This window comes from Agelaius phoeniceus, chromosome 4, assembly GCF_051311805.1.
Source record: "Agelaius phoeniceus isolate bAgePho1 chromosome 4, bAgePho1.hap1, whole genome shotgun sequence".
Classification (NCBI taxonomy): Eukaryota; Metazoa; Chordata; class Aves; order Passeriformes; family Icteridae; genus Agelaius; species Agelaius phoeniceus.
In genome coordinates, this window is record NC_135268.1 from 33,155,732 (window position 1) to 33,175,988 (window position 20,257).

The 20,257-nt window shown below is 35.5% G+C and overlaps 1 protein-coding gene across 4 annotated transcripts in view; it reads left to right on the top strand.

Moving 5' to 3' along the window:
- GRIA2 (glutamate ionotropic receptor AMPA type subunit 2) overlaps positions 1-20,257 on the top strand; it is an 89,241-nt gene that overhangs the window by 62,698 nt on the left and 6,286 nt on the right. For all 4 annotated transcript variants that reach the window (XR_008534220.2, XM_054632621.2, XM_054632619.2 and 1 more), the window contains exons 7-13: positions 3,482-3,649; positions 3,916-4,020; positions 4,705-4,815; positions 5,941-6,147; positions 6,638-7,008; positions 10,984-11,182; positions 20,240-20,257. The exon at positions 20,240-20,257 is cut by the window's right edge and continues 230 nt beyond it. Coding sequence is in view for 3 of the 4 variants with exons in the window: in XM_054632621.2 (XP_054488596.1) it covers positions 3,482-3,649; positions 3,916-4,020; positions 4,705-4,815; positions 5,941-6,147; positions 6,638-7,008; positions 10,984-11,182; positions 20,240-20,257 (1,179 nt within the window). In the remaining variant the exon portion in view is untranslated. The remainder of the gene's footprint in view (positions 1-3,481; positions 3,650-3,915; positions 4,021-4,704; positions 4,816-5,940; positions 6,148-6,637; positions 7,009-10,983; positions 11,183-20,239) is intronic.

The window sequence follows — 20,257 nt, forward strand, 5'->3', positions numbered from 1 at the left end:
GCTGCAGCTGGATCTGCCATTCTGCCTGAGGTCTCCCTAGTGTCTTGTACAGCAGGACTGCATTCTTTGATGCAGCTGGTAGAGTCCTGCCAAAATTCTCCCATTACTTTGTCTTCCTCTCTGTTGTGTTGGATGAGGGATGAATGGCTAGTTCACAGTCTGTCTGAGTGGTTTTAGTTTGTTACTAGTGAGTCTACAGTGTAAGCATCTGCGCCTAAGGTGATCGCCCTGGATTGCTCCCTAGTCTCTGGAGTTACTGGAGATCAAATGAGTGAAATCTAAAGCAAAATTCATTTCACCATCCAAGAAGGTGTTTAACTGGTCAAATGAATCACACCTTAGAATGCTTTTTCTCTTCTCTGACGGTAAAAAAAACAAAAAATCCCAAACTCAAGCTAATCTGTCAAGGATAGATTTAGATATTGCAGATATCCAAACCAAGAGGAAAAGAAATTGACTTCTTGTGATTCAGAATATTTTCCTTTTTTTTTTCCTTTTTTTTTACATTTATGTCTTCACAATTTTATTTCTTTTCCACTGCTGAAGTGTACTGTCTTAATTATTTTAAATGTCTGATCATATCTCTCAGTCATGAGCACGTGGACAGGCATTGAGTTAAATGCAGGTCTAACTTGCCTTTCTTATAATATCTTACAACTTTGAAATATACATATAACAGAATCTTGTTATATTCTGGTGTAGTGTTCTGCAATTTCACCTTCAGAAGATTCAGTTACTGATATGTACAAAATAGAATCCTGGCCTTTTAGCTAAGGGTTTCCAGTATCTCCTGAGTTACTGGAAAACATCTGAATTTACATAAGCCAACATCTTGCCAGTTTTTCTTGGACAGCACATGTAATAACTTCTGCTTAGTCTGGGATAACTTTGTTTTGTCTTTACTTTTCAAATTCATCTTTGCAAGTGCAGTTTACATATTTTACTACAGTCTGTAGAGCATTTAAGTTGAAGGTAGAAAGTTAAGTTAGAAATTTAAGTTGAAGAAAATTACAGGGATGTTGTGTTTTCTCTGCTTGGCAATTAAGGCATCTACTTAGAGAAAATTATTTTCATTTGACATTCATGCAATCTATGTTTCATAGCAAATGGCATAAAATCTTTAGGCAATTTATCTTATCAGCTTATTATCCTAGTTCTAAAATTGTGAGATACAGGATTTTTTATGCATATTTTTTGCCATGTTTTAATTAATTTAATTTAATTCTGTAAGAACTCTAGTATAGCCCCTATTTCATTTTGTAGTAAAGTTGCTGATCTTATCATATAAAGTTGAAAGGAACTGAAATTATATTGGGAGATTTACACTGCCATAAAATTGTAAGATGTAAGACCCCATCCCACTTCCACAGAATAAAATTCCAAATAGTGCTCCCATTTATTTTAATAATGAAGATCAGAATGTGGATGAATCTTCAGGAAAACAAAGTGAATCAAGGCAGGGCTAACGCATCCTTCAACTTGCAACCATTTTATTTATTATGCACACACACACACACCTGTGCATGAGCAGGTTATTGGTCTGTCATTTCTTGTTTATGGTAATGAGTTCACTTTGGTTTAGTTTGTCAACTTTACGTCAATTTATGAAGCTGTAGATAGTGTTAATGAGCCCCATGAAGGTTATTAGGAGCTGAAAGTGTATGCACAATAAAGCAGTAAGGAATGATTCATGGCCTGCTTGTTTTCATGGTATCTCCAAGAGTGCTTTTAAAATATTTTGAGATCCTTAGATTAAAGCTGTCTTAATCTAAATTATATATGTGATGACATGTATGCACATACAGACACTGATTGATAGGCAAAGCTCTACATAATCCTCATGTATGCTTGAGCTATGAATATTCAGGTCAGTAATTATATACTATAGAAATAATATTCTTGAGATAATACATTAAATTTATCTCAATGATCGAATCAATCACTGAATTAGATAGCATTACTACATCTCAGTTCCAAGCTCTTATTTTCTCTCCTACCCTATGTTTCAATGTTTGAGGACAGTGCTGTGTCCAAAGTTTCTCAGAACACTAGTGTGGCAAAATATGTTTCTGTACTGCAAAGAGCAATGTTTAAAGAAGTACTGCTGGGCAGGGTCCTTTCTTCTCCTCATCTCCAAATTCATGTACACCGCTTAAGCACTGCTGCTCCAGTGGGAGGAAGTTGTAGTGACTCCAGCCAGTCTTTCTCTTCATTCTTCTGCTGTTCTGATCCCTTTAAATATTTCTGTACAAGTCACTGAGAAAACTTTATTGAGAAGATTGATACCTATTGCTGAGCTTACTGATCTTTAAAAAAGAGTTCTACTTTCCTTTTCTTCCTTTTCTAAGGTCTGACAGTTGCATACAAAAATTAATCTTAATTCGGGAGCTGCTTTCGTTACAATTACAAGAGCCTTCTGCATGACTAGAGCTAACTAATTAAAATTCTCATTAAAGTCTGAGCCATTGAAGTAAAGAGCTAATACATCATTTCTCTCCACTTTACAATTTATATATTTTCAGCATCTAATAGCCTTCACAGGGATCATTCCATTCATTCATATGCCTCTAAGTAATTATATTCTGGCCCATATTTCCAAAAATGGCTCTTATATTTGGCATAACTGTGGTGTTCCAGACTCAAAAAGCCCATCCAACAAAGTCCTCAGTGTATGTTCACATGTGGTTTCAGTTCAGTTAGTTAGTTGAGATGTAAAATTTTCCAGTCACTGAAGATAAATGCTTTTGACCACTTAGGCCCAGTTTCTGATGCATGTGATGATAGGATTCCTCTCTGATGTCTCAGAAGCTGTAAAGCTCCTTATATTATGTCAGTTTAGGAACATGGGGCTCTTCCTCTCCTATATTGCTCTTTGAGGGACACCACTTCTTCCAGGCATCTCTGCCCCAAAATTGTTTTCTGTGGTGTTGACAAGGTATTGCATACATGAAAGTAGCTACCCCTGAGATTTTATATTTAATGGGAAAAGTTAAATGCATCTATATAGAAGTACATGATTTTTGAGTTTGTGTGTAAATATCTGGGAGGAGATGAAATCTCAAGATCTGTGAATAAATGCTTCTTCATGAAGAGTGTAATCAAAGGAACAACTTCTTATTTTTACAGGCTAGCTCAGGTTAAACACTGAAAATTATTTCTTTTTTTTCCCTTTCACCTGCATGGACTTCCAGCCATATCTGCACACAGGACTATTACACAGCTGTAAGTGAGAAAAAATGTAACTCACTCTGAAAACCTCTGTAAATCTTTAGCTCGGGTTTATTGGCACTGCCTCCAACCATTCTTATGAGTACTATATGAATTTTCACAGATGCCCCTCAGAAGGTAACTAAAGAAAAAAATTGATTGATTTCAAGTATATCTTACTATCCTTTCTAGTGTTTAATGGATCACCAAATGCATTGGAAGGTATAGTGAAGCTGAAGATGGTTTTTAATTAAATGTTTTCACTTCTTTTCAGTATACCTCTGCTCTGACCTATGATGCTGTTCAAGTGATGACAGAAGCTTTCCGGAATTTGCGTAAACAGAGGATTGAGATCTCCAGAAGAGGAAATGCTGGAGATTGTCTTGCAAATCCAGCTGTACCCTGGGGTCATGGTGTAGAAATAGAAAGGGCATTGAAACAGGTAGCTTCCCTGGAGTGGATGCTGGCATGAGTGCATGTGTGAAATGCTTGAAAATATCTTCTAGTCTCCTAACCTGTCTGGATCTTGCTGGGAATTATGAGGAAGTGAAGTCCTCAGGAACCTGGCCAAGATAATATATTGCATATGAAATAACTCTTACATTAATGTTTTTGAAATTTCAATAATCATTTGTGGAAATAAAAAGCCCATTTTCTGAAAAGAAAAAAACTTAATTCTTCTACCACTTGCATCTTCATCTGTTATAGGTTCAGGTGGAAGGGCTAACAGGAAATATCAAGTTTGATCAGAATGGAAAGAGAATCAATTTTACAATAAACGTCATGGAGCTCAAAAGTACTGGTCCTCGGAAGGTAATTTGAATTGTCTTATAGTGTCTTTAAAGCAATGGGTTAAGGTAGGTATTGAAACATTAATTAAGCATGAGTTGTGATGATAATTATTCATAGGTGTATTCTACAGTGGTCTTGCAGAGTGAAGTAAACAAATGTAATGTTCCTTTCTAACAAATATGAATTATTATTTCTGGTAAGTACTACGTAAGAGTGTTTTCCTTTCAGTTTTGTGGATTAAACTTTTTTTCTTTCTGATCTGAATTGCTAAATGTGAGCCAGCATTTGGAGAAATATGCTTCTGAATGACAAAAAGCTGGATACAGCTTTTAGTGATGTTTTTATAAATGTGTTTGTGTTTCTGTTCTAATTTCAAATCTCTCAGGGAAAAACAGTTTCTCATGTTTTGCTAATCTGGAGTATTTAAATTTTACAATGTGTGATGTTTGTACTAAAACCTGTTAATATGTGAATAGAATGGTATATCTGTTGCAGAAAAAGTAATGTAAACAAATGTCATTACTTCAATCTTTTTAGTGTTTGCTGTAGCCTTTCACTACATAAATAGAAATTCTTACAGTGGTAAATCCATAGCTGAAATAGTTCTCTGGGAGCACAAATCAAGGGCACAGTAATAACATGTTTTACCTTTTCCAGAAAAGTTCATATTCACTAGTGTCTGTGCATCCTATCCACTCTCTTTAGATTGGGTATTGGAGTGAAGTGGACAAAATGGTTGTGAATCCTCTTGATGGCCCTCTTGGAAATGAATCTTCAGGACTAGAGAATAAGACTATTATTGTCACCACTATTTTGGTAATTAACCTCCTATTTTGTCAGAAGACAATCTGTCCGACAATGATTTGTTTCTCGACATTCTGCTAGTTTAAATGTACTGTCTTTTTATTATTTGAGGTTGTGAGCTGTTGCCTATTGTGATGCATAATAAAATCTAGAAATTAGGGAAATGTATGGGATTCAGCACGCGGTTTTGATTTGTAGAGGATGAATGATCTTTGATTGAACATCCTAGAAAGTTATGGTTTTTAAAACTGAAAATGGAAATTAAATATCTGCTTTCAAAGGAGAGGAACTTCTGAGAGGCAGAGAATTTAGAGAATAGATTTTAGAGAATAGATTTTGACAAACAGCAAAGAGTCTGGTTCTTATGCTTCAGGATTGTAGCTGCTATGGATTGGTAAAATGTAAAATTAAACATTAAATATTATATTCTGGTTGTTTAGAAAATTAAATTATATATTATTACAAAAGAGCATATTTCTGTAAATTACACAGCTTGTTTATCAGTTTGAACAACCCATAGGTTAGCATAGGAATTTCTCTGGATGCAAGAACAGTCCTGTAGCAACTGAGCAAAGAGGAAATACATTAGTCCAACTTATGACTCATCACCAATTTTGCTGATGATAGAACTTTATTGCATAGTTATAGATATCTTACCTATTGTTTGTATCACAATTTAATAAAAATATAGCCTTGAGAGCCTCAAGTGTTTTCTCAGAGAGAGATGTGGTTGTGAAATAGAAAATAATTTTCTTGTATAAGACAGCAACAAAAACAACTAAATAATTTGCCTTCTTCCATCCAAACTGTATGAGAGAAAGAAACTGATTTTGGAATTTACTCTTTCTTCTCTGAATGCATAACTCCTGTTAACATTCATGGTCATTATTAACATACTTCTGGGAATCACTGTGCCTGTAAGTACTGCCATTTGTGTATGATTGTGGAGAATGCAGCTTTTAAATGTGTTAAAGACATGTGCCATTCATAATTAACAACTGACGTATACATGGCATGTATGATTCAGATGGTATCGGCTCTCTTTTTTCACATGTAAAAGGGAACATACCAATCTGTGAAGTGTACAACAGATGCACCTGTCTTGTCAAGTAGCTAAGGCAAGTTCTTTCTGTGCAGGAGTCCCCATATGTCATGATGAAGAAAAATCACGAAATGCTTGAAGGAAATGATCGATATGAGGGCTATTGTGTGGACTTAGCTACAGAAATTGCTAAGCACTGTGGATTCAAATATAAGCTCACAATTGTTGGGGATGGCAAGTATGGGGCAAGGGATGCAGACACGAAAATCTGGAATGGGATGGTTGGAGAACTTGTTTATGGGGTAAGAAAATCTTCTATAATAAAGCTATTAAAGATAAGTAGTGGAAGGAGTGGGATTTGGTTTCATTTTCTCTGTAGAGTGTAGGAAATTTAATTAATTTTATAGAAATTAATAACTTTTAATGGCATGAAAAATTTTGGAAATAAAACATGAAATTACATTTCAATTGCAAGTAAAGTTGGGGGAACGTGAATGCATATTTCATCCTTCTCACCAGGTGAAAAGCAAAGTACTTTGGTAAACTTTTAAATGGCATATCCTGTTAAAAGGGCATATGTAAAAACAAAAGCTTGGAATACACCAACCATATGGCTCTATGTATTTCAGTATGAGTTCAACTAAAAATTTCTGAAATTCTCCACAGGATGTTCTCGGAGAAACAAATGTCTTTGCTGTCCTATTTTCTATTTCTGAAATGCCATAGAAACTAAACCATTTTTTGCTCTGTTCATTGCATTAGCTATTATTTGCTTTTTTTCTTCCTTTACAGAAAGCCGATATTGCAATCGCTCCATTAACTATAACATTGGTGAGAGAAGAGGTGATTGACTTCTCAAAGCCCTTTATGAGCCTGGGGATATCAATAATGATCAAGAAGCCTCAGAAGTCCAAGCCAGGAGTGTTTTCATTTCTTGATCCGTTAGCATATGAAATCTGGATGTGCATTGTTTTTGCCTACATTGGGGTCAGTGTAGTTTTATTCCTGGTCAGCAGATTTAGCCCATACGAGTGGCACACTGAGGAATTTGAAGATGGAAGAGAAACGCAAACTAATGAATCAACTAATGAATTTGGGATATTTAATAGTCTCTGGTTTTCCCTGGGTGCCTTTATGCAGCAAGGATGCGATATTTCGCCAAGGTTGGTTACTCACTCATTTCAACTTTGTGCATTTTTGGTCTCAGCCATCTCAGCCAGAAGAGGTTCATGGTGCATATATTTTCATTCTTGGAGATAAATTAATTGCAATGATTTTTCCCTCCCTAAAGTCACAGAAGTCCTTGAAGTGAAAGCACTTGTCTGTGACATAGGGTCCGGATGTAGCTGATCGACTTTGCCTTCATGCCGATCATAAATCTGCCAAGTGAAGTTATATACACCATGCAGAGACTGTAAAATGCATAAGGTTCACATCATTCCATGCCTTCTTGGAGGGGTACCGTGTTTTTGCTGCATATTCCCATTTTACAGTTGACAGTGCATATGGTTCACCACAACTGTAATGGGAAAAAAGGATAACAAACTAGTCACGAACTACAGAGGCAGCACTTTCCCTCTAAAACTCACTGCATATCATAACATGGTTATTAACACACTCTTATTCCCCAGGAGAGCCTTGAACTGAAGTAAAAGTCCTGTGATGGCTCTAATTTCATGTAGATATTTGCAAAACACTATTTTTTTCCATGGCCTAGTTTTAGAAAAGTCACAAAGGAAATGATGAAAATGAATCTGAAGGTCCAGTTTATAAGTGCTTAATTCCTCATGGATTTTCTTCTACTTTTATTCGGGACAACTGTAAAGCACTTAAGTTAATTCCTTTGCAGTTCATTAAATATTCTATTTTGCATGTGCACAAGTCACAAGTGGTTCCAGCTTGATTCAGCGAAATGGTGAGTAGGTAGGTAAATAGCTCCTTGCTGCTTGAGGGAAATACAGTAACAATTTAAATAGGGCAGCCAGGTTTAAGGAAATCAAAACAGAGGACTTAGGTAAAACTGCGTGTTATAATTACATTTCTTATAAACATCCTGGAGTAAGACAGGGAACAGGTCAATTTCTAGTGAGTCTAGTGGTTAGTGGTCAAAATAAATCAAACCAAGGGAGCATTTCTTAGAGATGAAGTCACGCGTCCCAAAAGGCGACAGCAGGTTTTCAAGTTGTTCTACCACAGAAATAATAGCATTTATTGTGTGAGAACTTAAGCAATTCTCTGTAAAGGCTGCTGGATCACAGTGGGAGATGCCAGCCTTTATGGTGAAAGATGCAATGCATTTGGCACATAACCCAGTAAGAATTGTGTACAAGAGACAAATCAGTGAAGAGGGCAAATCGCTGCAGATCATGAGAGGTTGTGTAAATTTCACTCCTGTGGGGTTTTTATATTAATTACACACTTCACAGTTGGAGTTGCCTGCTAAGTCACATATTAGTACAAAATTATTTTTAATTATTTATTTTATTGAATCAAGGCTGTAGTAGAATTATGATCTTTTTCTTGTTATCATTATTATTTTACTATCTATGAAAGCACAATGGTTGTTTTATATGGTTTGATAGGTTTTGAAAGGTAGTGCAAGAATACTGATAGGAAATGGTCATCATAAAAGGTGCATGAAACTCAATTTTGGATATTCAATATTAAGTTTCAGTGAAGCATTTAACTTTTATTTCATTGAAACCATAATTTTGAGGAAGGTGGTTAGTTTGTATATTATACATTTATTATAAAAATAGAACAGGGCTGAAAAACACTTGTTGTTTCTGGTTTTGCACCAAAACATTTCACTATGGAATTTGAACTGCCTGCAGATAAATCAGATTAAATATAAAGAGGACTATCTCCAGGCATGAACAAAGTACCTTTCTGAAGTTAATTTTGCATTATTGTAATCATTTCTCTAACAAAAGTGACAGCTGCTCTAAGACTTTTAAAGGAGACAGGTTACTAGTGTTCCCTGGCTCTGGAATAGAAGGTGGTGCTGAGTAAGACTTGGACCACCTGGAAATGGTCTGTAGTAGCAGTCCCAATGTTGCCTCATGGGTAGTAGAGGAACAAAAGAGTAAAATAATATATTATCTGATAATTATAACTTAGAGCAAATTTTTTCTCATATTTTCTGAGATGTGAGTGTGCTCTCCGTTCTGCCAGATAATACCTTTCTAAGTACAAAATATGGTGCACAAATTTATGTAATTTTTACACAGAAATTTTTATTTTGGTACTTAAAGGTATAGTAAATTAGGGGTTTCTAAAGTGTGAGTTCATGCCAGCACATTTTAGAAACTTTTCCAAATGTACATAAAAAAGAAACTACTCATTTAACTGTGACAGACTGCCTGGGGAAATTTTGAATAAAAGTGACACCCCAAATAATTTTACTTGTAAAATGCCATGTGGGAGCATAATTTCTGTATTGGTATTGAGCTTATTCTTTTTTTACAAAGTCAGTGGCAACTTTGCTCAGAGATCATGGACATTTGAAAATTATTGTCACTTATACAAGGTGTCATGAATACAATACAAAGTGCCATAAAGTTGGCAGTTATTAAGTACCCATTGACAGATTTTACCTTGCAAATACACAATATAATGTATTCACTATATCTTATAACTCTATCTTTTACTTGTAGAATTACTTTATATTCCAATTACCTCCATTTCAAAGTAAGTGTGTGATGTTTTTTCAAAGGTGACAGAAAGCATTTTTGCAGAATACAGCTCCCTTTAGAATGAGCTTGAAATATATTTTTTTTCTATGGTCCTTTGAATAACTTATTTTGGGCCTTATCTGACTTGATTTTCATGTAGTAGAGTGAATTAGTGAGTCTGTTGTGACATGGAATAAATCTTTTAATGTCAGAATTATTTTTATGCAATAGCAATTAGAAAAAAATTATTTGTCCAGAATTGGTTCTATTTAATTTTGTTCCTAGCTTGGTCAATCCACTTTGCATAACTGTAATTTTTAAATGTACATATATCTATATATAGTTATATCTATATACATTCTATGTCATAATTAGTTTCTGTTCTCATTCACAGTACAGTAGGCTGGGTGAGTGATTCCTAATTTGTTTACTTAATAAATAGAGGAGACACACCAAGACAAACCTAGGCTACTGCAGTGCCCTAGTAGTAGACTTTTAACTACATGCACATCTCTGCCAGATAATTAAGCATATCTCCAAAGATTATGTACTGCTTCCTATAATGCCTTCTTTGGGAACAAAGTGGTAATTAATTTCAAACTTTAAAGAACCATGAAAAAATGCTAAGTTTGACAATAATGTGATATCGATGTTTCTCTTATACTAGTTTTCAATTCTTGAAAATTACTGAGTTATGTGCTTTACGCTGTTTTGTATATTTTCTTGAGTTCTCTTTTCTTCTTTCTTCTTGAGCAGGAGAAGCAAAACACAGATCCATAAGAGCCCACCTGCTGCTGTTATAAACATCAGATTATTAATATTCTTTTTTAAAAAATATACTTTGTTCCTCATTTTTCTGTATTATCACTGATTGTTTCATGTCCAGTCCTCAGTTTGTTAAATGCTTGTATCTTTCAAAAGTCGTGTGCATTTCCTAGCCTATAGACATTCCCTGGGCAAGCTTTTCTTACTAATAATGCTATTTGTTTCTCAGTACAAATTGTGCACAGCAGCATAAGCCATTGTTTTGTGCAAATCAGTCTTGTCTGAATGTCTTAGGAAAACTGTCAAGGCCTTTGATTTTAAAGTGCATATTGGTTTATCGGCTGATTTTGTTTGATCCTCATCATAATGTCACACTAAATCACTTCAGAGGGAACAAAAAGTTTGTGTTAAATATAGCACATTATGATGGAAGCAGTTTCCTTCAAGGATTGTCAAAACTTTGAAGAACTGGATCACTAAGTTCTTCCAGAAGTAAACTCTGGAGTCCTGATTTCAGCAGAGTCTCAGGAGATCCAGTGGAGAATGCCTTGATTTCCCATCTGGTGTGCAGAGCTAGACTCTGAGATAGCCTGAAATGCTTCCCTGTATTATACTGCACCATTTGCATAAAACTGATAACATGTTCCTTTTTTGGGATTTCCATTTCACTTTACAAATCCATTTCATACTTGTTACTAGGTCCCTGTCGGGGCGCATTGTTGGAGGTGTGTGGTGGTTCTTTACCCTCATCATCATCTCCTCCTACACGGCTAACTTAGCTGCCTTCCTGACCGTGGAGAGGATGGTGTCTCCCATTGAAAGTGCTGAGGATCTTTCCAAGCAAACAGAAATTGCTTATGGGACATTAGATTCTGGCTCCACTAAAGAGTTTTTTAGGGTAAGAATCTCTACTTTTTAGATTTTTTTTTTTTAGATTGTTTTAAGTAGGTCTTCACTTATGTAAATGTGTTTTCCCTTGGCTTTATTAAAAGATTGCTATGCAAAGTGTGATTTACACAGCTCAACTCACAAATATAAGTGTTCCTGTCTATTTTTAATTGCTACATTTAATTTTTATATACAAATATAAGGGTCTTGATATAAATATGCAAAGCAAAATTACCTAAAAAAATACTCCACTATACAGTGAAAAACAAGGTATGTTTGAAGAAGGAAGTTGTTGTCATTTATCTGCTTAATAGCTCTGCTATATTTTAGGTACCCATACAGTGAATAAGAGTATGGCAAAGGTGTATATTCATGTCTTAATAAGTATATTCTACATGATTTTTCAAGCTTGGCAATGGGGAATGGGATATAATCCTTCTGGCTGCTGTAGAATATACATGCCTGCTTTTATATGTAGAAAACAGTTCTTACTTTGGTTTACATTAGTGTCTTGGAAGCCTGTCAGTCCTCACCCTCTACCTCTGGGTATTGCCGTTTTAAAAATACATGAAACTTTCAGTGTGTGAGTCTTAGGCTGCCCTTGAGACATCAGCTAGCCTGGTGAAATCCATCCAGCAAATGAGTGAGAGACCAGGGCTGCTGACAAAAAAACCCATAACAGCCTCGCCTTGTATGTGTGCTCCATGTGTCTCTCTCTCTACATAGAAAGTGCACTAATTAGGAATCATACTTGTTTCAGCTGTAAAAAGTTTCTGATTCTGAAGTTAGGTTCAGTAATAATACCTGCTACTGAGTGCTTTCCTGTTGGCTAAACCAAAACTAAAATGAGGTGTATAAGCTGGTAAAAATGAGACTGTGTTTGTGCTAAGAGTGTTTAGAAGCATTTAGAAGTACACAGGTAGGTTTTTGGTTTTGTGAACCTAAACCTTTTAGAACATGGCTTTACTTGGGATTGAATGTGAATTAACAGTAGGTGACTTCTTCTGAATAGTTGATCTTTAGAGATTTTTAATAGTTTATCTTTAGAGATTTTTTGTTTCTTTTTTAAATAAAAATATTTGTATGTGCATACATTAGTATCTAGTTGTACTCTGTACTCTAGTTGTATATGCACTCTTAGCACATATGTATGTATTTCCACTTTTATACAACTAGTGTTCCTGGTTGTTGCTTGAGCATTAAAAGCTTGCTTGTGTAAAAATTAGGTAGAGGCTTTGTGAGGGGATATTCTTCATCTTTGGTTAAGTTATTTTTGGCTCTGCACAAACAAAACTCTAATGATCTCTGGAAATTTCTACTCAGCAATTTCTATCACAATTTGGTACATTGTGTGCAAAACAACTTCTTAGCCTGGTGCATCTATATACTATTTGCTAAAAACCTCTTAGACTTGTCCAGTTACTTTTCAAGAAATAACAACTGTCAGAATTTCTTTTTAAGAGGCCTGAAACTCAAGTTCTGAGAATGATATGCTCTGCTGAAGACAATGTGAAAGTAATCTCTAGCACTAAGGAGACTAAAGTTTCACCCAGAATTTATCTGTATTCTGACTGGGTTGGACTGGATGTGTGATTTTTATATGACCTGAAATTAGCACTCAACTTCTTTGAATAGCTGAAAACAACTTGAGTATATTTTTAGCAGCAAGCTAAAATGGTCTGGCTTCTTCTCTGTCACTCACAGAAATTAAAAAAGCATATGGGGTTTTTCAGTCAGTCTGTTTTCAGGAAGTGGTGTTATTTACAAGTTTGTTTTCTATCGATGGAATGTGTACTGAATCTTTCCAAGTAGAGCCCTAATTCCTGGGGCAGCACAAAATAAAGGGCAGTTGGGTACTGGGGATGAGAAGGGTACACTGAATTATCTTTGCTACTAAAACATGGTTTGTGATTATACTTTACACAACTGAAGAAGAGATGTTTCACAGTATTTTTCAAAAAGAAACTCTCAGCAATTGCCTAGATGGTAAAAGTTAGCTGAACAATCCTCTTCTGAATAGCTGAATATAATTGTGTGCAATGTTAATGGAAAGAGGTGAGATCAAGCCTTTTTCTAGCTCCTGTGACTGCTCATCACCTATCCAGCAGACAGTAGGCATACAAGCTAGTCCATATCACTTGGGGATAACATGCTTGGTATTCATGAGAAAAGGATGTACTGTCTTTGCCCTTTACCCCAATTTAGGTAGGCTCCCTAGCTTTAAAGGTAGCATGGAGCAGTAGGAGATAGTCTTGCCTGCAGTGCATAACGCATCAGTTGGCACTGCATCAAGAAACATAACTGATAAAAAGGAATGAAAAAGCATTGTGCTCTGGTGTTTCTAGTGCTGCTTTAAGATGAGAAGCAGAAGCTTGGTACATCCTATATAGGAAATACCAGTACAAAAGTAATGGATTTTTAAATATTTTTAAAAGAAAAAAATATGACAAATAAAAAGTATTGACACAAACATCAGCAAGATACTATTACTTGTTAGTAATAATCTTATAGATAATTTTATAGCTATAAGTATACAGAGACAGAATTTTTTCATCAATGGCACATCTGTCAGGTCTCTGTAAATAGCAGAATGTGTAGTAGCTTTCCTCAGGAGACCTCAGAGTTGGCACTAGCAGCATCTCAAGTACAATCCAAGTCTAAAGAGCTCTGTTCCACTGAGTTGGGATATTTACCACTTCTGATATTTGCTAATGCTTCTACTTTATAGATAGTCCTTGTAGAGTTCTTAGTGCAATTGAAAGCTAAACAAAGGTATGTATTGCATTGCTTTTGCATTTTCTTTTGGGTTATGGGCAAAACAATGAAGGATGTGTGGCCATGGTTTCCCCAAAATGCATCATTTTTCTCAAATCAGTAGTGGATTGTAGAGGTGAGAATGCAAGTAAGTCTGCAAGCACCACTGGGAAGACTCAGGAGTCTTTTCAGTTGTTCTTGTGCAGGTACATCAGCTCTCTGATTGCTGGGACACGGGTACATGTGATGGAGAGGTAAATGGTGGGCACTGGAACGTCCTCACTCTGGTACGTCCTGGTGGCGCTGTCCACAGTCACACACTGTCCTTGTCTTCAGCGATTTCCCAGCTGGTACGTGCATTAGCCAGGGCACAGAGCTGAACTTGGAAGGGGGGAGAAGTCACTAACCCAACAGGACAGTCTGCTCTCACCTGCCACTGCAGAAGCAAATTCTAAAGCATTGTCTGTATGTGCTAACTCCTGAAGTTGCCTCGCTTGCTTTCATGGGCTGCAGCACTGGAAGAAGGAATCCAAGTAAGTATGAAGGCATTCACTGGAACATTTCTGTGCTTCTCACCTGCTTGAAGGCGTAATGGAAATTAATGCCAAAATGACACAACGAGAACAAAAGTTAATTATTTTTACGGTTCAGTCATATTTTTGCTATATATATGCCTTGCTCTGTTCATTAAAGATATGTACAAATTGGGTAGACAAATGAAATCAATCATCCTACGTCTTTTTCCATTCCAGAAGATGAATTGTAGCTAGACCTATAAGTAAGGTAATAAAGCATCTCAAAAAAAAAAAAAAAAGTGCAGAGCAATAACTAGATTAATTTACTGTCTCTCTGCATTAGTTTTTATTTAAAATATCTTCATATGTACCTATGTTTCAACCAGCAGTGTGACATGGACAGACCAATCTGTTTCATTGTAACTGTTTTGGTGGCCTTTAAGAATAGATCCTCTGCCAAAATGAAAGCAGCAGACCTGCTCCATAACAAAGAAGTATACATTACCTTTCACTGAGAAGACTGTTCAAGAGTTGTTTATTCTTGCTGAAGATGCAAGAGTTACAGAATGAAAAGGTGGGCATTGGAAATATGCTGGAAGGATGACAATCCTTATAATCTTGTAGAGGAATCCTCTCACGCAGTGGAAGGCCAGAAACAAACGTAAGAGCTGACAGGATCTCTTGAGTCATTTCTCCTACAAAAGTGTTGTCTGTTGGGAGCCAGTGAAAATTTTGCCTGAAAGAAAATAGCAATGTCTTTTCTGAGTATCTTCAACAAAGTCCAGTGCCTCTGCTTTTATAAGTATTTTAAAATATTTTTTAATTTGTAAAAGTATTTATGTTAACAACTGCGTTACAAGAGGGGATGCAAAAAAAAAAAGAGCGTACTGAAATTTCTAAAAGAATAAAAAAACAAAACCACAGGAAATCTTTAGTGATAAGAGAAGAAGCATGATTTTTTTTATTATTAAATTGAAGTAAAAAACTATGAATCATACCTCAGCCTCAATTTTTGAAGTGTGAGATGTAGAAAAATTATAGAAGATATATTTCCAGAGTTTCATTTTGACTAGCTCCACAGAAGCCTCTGAGAGGTGAAGGAGTTGAAAGACTCAGCCATGAAATATCCTGTAACATTTACCATGGGCTCTGGTTGACACCTGAAGAGGCAGAGGGGGTGTAGGACTGGTACTTCATGCAAAGCAGATGTGGCTGGAGAGTGTGGGTTTGGCTCTTTAGTTTGACAGGAGGAAAAGGTCCATAGCTGAAATAGTGAGGAGAGTCAGATCTGAGCACTGAGTTGGTGCAAGGACTGCCTTTGCACGCAATAGCATAACAATGAAGATATGCTTGTACTTTTCTGTCATAGACAGGGTTCAAGTGATTAATTTTCACTTTTCTCTTGTTTTTGAGGTCCTTGCATCTGCAGAACACAGAAGAATTGATTTAGGCCATTTTGAAAGTTATTTTAAAAGAAAGAATGCAGTAATCAGTACTTTCTTTTTCCCTCTTTTTGTTATTTTTCAGCTTGTTTGGTTTTTTTTTTTCTCTTTCCACATTACACTTGCTATGGTTAGAAACATCTTTTATTTTCCAGACTATATGTATTTATAGCTAGTTTATTCTCAATTTTTACAGTATTTTATAATTATTATGTAGATTTTTTTTTTTCTTCTCAGTGTTTATTTTCCTGATGTATTAATCCTGAAGGAGCAGAAATGCACTTTGTTTGCCATCCAAGATCTTAGTTTGCTTTGTAGAAAGGCATTAATATTTCTTTATCTTTTTTGGAAATAACTTTCTCCCAGTTCTATCACACTTGGTAACAATTTTGATCATAGTGACAGATCTGTGTTTCTTTTGTTTCTTTGCCAACTGATGGTTTCCAATTTTATGCAGATTTTCTTATTGCTCCCAAATTGTTGGCTAATGCTTTTGAACTAGGAAGTTTCATTTATATCATTCTAGTGATCAGAATTTTCCACTTCTCATATATAATAAATAAATAAATAAATAAATAACTTTTCCATAGTCTATGTTTTGACATCTCAATTTCCTTTCCTACTAATCCTAGTCATTTCTGTCTTGTAATGTTTACACTTTGAAATGTCATCTGAAGCTGTGCATGCTGTGCAGTATTTACACCAAAAGAGTGGTAGTTTGAATGCTTTCATTCCTCAGTCCAGGCAGTGTGTTTATGGTTCTAGAGTCCAAGAACAGCATTTGCAGTTCTCTATAGATTTGTGACAGCTTGAGAAAGCACTTTTGTGTTTTGGGATTTAGTTTATTCCCCCTCCCCCAGTATAGGTGCAATGAGCTCTTTTTCAGAATTGTAGAAATTAGGGTTTTGTGATATTTATCTGAGTTTTTAAAGAAATGACATTGAAGTGATCTGCTTTGATTTTATGCTGAATGTAGGGAGGAATGTCAATTCTGAGGAAACTGAAATTAGTAAGTCTCAAAGGAGGAGCCATTTCAGCAGTTATTTTAATGGAAGTTAAATTATTTGGGAGCATACCTTTGTAAGAACAGCCTTGGTCACTTGAGTCCTTAAACCACATGGAGAATATGATGATTATATAAGGTCATTGTCCTCCACATTTCTGGAGAAAATTATTTTAAGTGAACTTTTGAGGAATTAATTCATGAAGTAGAATGCTTTAGATTTTTTATTAGTTAGTAAGACCTAATATATCACAGATATTTTGGTAGCTCAATTAAGTAATGGAAACGGAATTGCCATAAAACTTCATCTTAAGAAGTTTTTTACCATTACTGAATAAATATATCCATATCTTACAAAATTTAGGACTTATATTTATTTGAATTTACCTTAAGTATTCACACAGTATAAACATGGGGTTTTAAAGTACTTAAATCTTCAGCTAATTAAATGAAAAATATAGTTCTTTTCTGTGGGGTTTTTTTTGACCTATTAATTTTTGATTTACTGACTAAATTAACAAGTTTTGGCTTTCATTACACTTTCTGGCTACTGGTGACATTATGACTTCCTGTCCTTTTGTTCAGTATGGAAGGTCAACAAGATGATTTCATAAATCATGTTTGAGAATTGGAGATCTGCTCCCACAGTACAAGACCATCATCTAGTAGAATGTTAGTAGTTTGAGGAGCTATTTCTGTCAAAGGCATACTAATTACAGCACCCCAGTTTTAGGAATAATAGGTCTTTGAATGTCAAAATAGAAAAGTTATCTGATGACCCACAAAATAAAGTTGATAAAGCTTTGCATAAATTAGTTTCCTAATTAGTTTCTTAATGAAGGTAGTATTTTACACTGGAATTGAATGTGTACTCTGTAATAAGAATCATAAAATAACTTTTAGATATAATAATGTTATCCTAATATATAGTAATTATGTGTGGAATAATTATTAATATTTATTAATCTATATTAATTATATACTTATGATTTTTAAAGTTTATTTAACAAAATTTATATTGTTGTTATTGTTTTCATAGTCAAAATGCTCAGTGTTAACATCATACTTTAAAAAAAAAATGTTCCTGAGACATTTTTGTATCAGTATATTGCTGTAGAAGTCATTAGTAACAGGACAAAAAATGTTCATTGTGAGTATTAGGGTCCTGTACTGCCGTGTTGGTGTTGATTGCAATACCAAAATTACAATTAGCTTCTAACATCTCATGCATACACTGACTGTCACCTTGCAATAGCAATCAGCCACAGTAATTAAGAGCAATGCAGATAATTTCCATCCTCTTGCATTCTTGTAGTCACTATGGCAGTCTAGAATGGTTCTGTTTTTTGTAGTGCATTTGTAGGGTGGAAGCCCAACTTGCACACAGGGCATCCTGTGTTTACACAGAATGCTAGATGGCCTCTTAACACTGGCATATTCTACGTCTACAGCTCTGCCTTTCAAATAAATACAAATGCAGAAAATAATGAAGGAAGTAAAATGGCACAGTTATGAAAACACATTGTATTACTAAATATACTGTGTAGCAATATAAAAAAAAACTAGAAGTCATCCATATTCCCTACAGAATGCTTGCTGCTCTTACATTTTAAGAATCTAGACAAAGCCAAGGTAGGGATCCAGACTGGGAACTGTATGAATTCCAGCTTTCAGTGTTCCTGGCTGCAGAGGCCTGCACGGTCATGGCCAGCCCCAATTGTCATTATCTGGTGATGTTCTTATGGAATGTCTTACAGATTTTCATGATTGCTGGATCAGATATTCCTGCCTTCATCCATACAGCAAGGGCCCTGTGAGCCATCTAGTGGGAGGTTTCTTCTTAACACTTGACCCTCTGGGAAACCTGTTCCTTTCTCTGCTCAGCTGCCCAGCCGATAGTACACAGCAATGGTTCACTTTGTGAACTGCCGCTTCAAAAATGGTGCAATAGAGTTTTTAGGATTCTTCTGGGTTTTAGGGTCATATGTCTGGGGATCTTTTGGGTAGGAAAAAAGCAATATGTATGCCATATGGTAGATGTTCCAAGAATCTGGGAAACTCCCTGTGCCTTCAGCACACAGTTATTTTTCTGTCATTCTGTTATGCTGGGTATATCCAAGTCTTTTGGTATATATGGGTATGCTTAGATCAACTATGTATAGATCAACAGATTAAAACATGCATCAACTGGTCTGCAAGAGGACTTGAAAAAAGCCAGCTGTGCCAATGTATATGCAGATTCTGGTAATATTTAGAAAATTTAGATGTTAGAGAACTTTTAGTGGTGCTTGGTACTGCCAGAACCTTTTATACTAATAGACATACAGAGACCATGGAGAAATCTGAGCTTCAGAATCTTCCTAGACTACATTTCTGGACCTGAAGATTAGGGTAAGTCTGGGAAAATGCTAATTCTGTACCACAAGAACAATGAAGTCATGGGAAATTACTGGTGGTGTTACTGATGCTTTTATACTTAATTCACTTATTTTTAAAATGGTGTCATTATAGATGTTAGAGCAGAACTGCAGTTTTGATGTGTATGTTATAAAGTGGTTTTAGTTGAGAAGTGCATCTAATACATTTTATTGTAGTATAGACTTGTTATAGTAGCACATAAAATAATATCAGTAATATCTGAACTTGACTTGTTATATGTCCTGTTGTACCTGCTGTTTCTTTGATAACATTGCTTCCTTTCTGGTGGTATCTAGGTGGCAAACAGTTTTCCTTTATTTTTTTTCCAGGTTAAAAAAACCCAATCAGTTGGTAGTTAAAACTGCCAATTATAGTTATAACTACCAATTGGTTAAAGCAACAGAAACACACTCCAGGTAAAAATCTTTCTGAAGGAAAACCCTGACCTGTTAAGTTGAGTTGGAGAGGCACGTGGAGTATTAGAACAACTGTGAGCCAGGTGCCTCACTATTAATGTTCCCTTTGGCTTTCACAGCAATTTTAGTTTCCTCTGTGGAGCAATCTGAAGTTTTCTAGTGCAACTGACACATTTCAGCTCACCTCTTGTTTACATAATGCAGAGCTGCAAAAAAGATCAGCTTGTATGAGTGGGAACTCCTGAATGATACTTTGCTGAAGTTTGAACAAAGACCTTACCTTTTAATCTGGCACACCTCTCATAAAGCAGAAGTAGCATTTTTTGTTTTAAATCTTTAACATATATGTAAAAAATACAGTGACAGCATAATATTAATAGAAAAAGAGAATGTATGTGCTGCTGTCTTTCTACATTGGATGGTAAACTTGTCTAAAAAATCAATATGACATATTTTCCCAGGTGTGCTTTTGCTGTCCACATAAAGGTTAGTTAATTAGGCTTCATATTGTCTCCACAGAGATCTAAAATTGCAGTA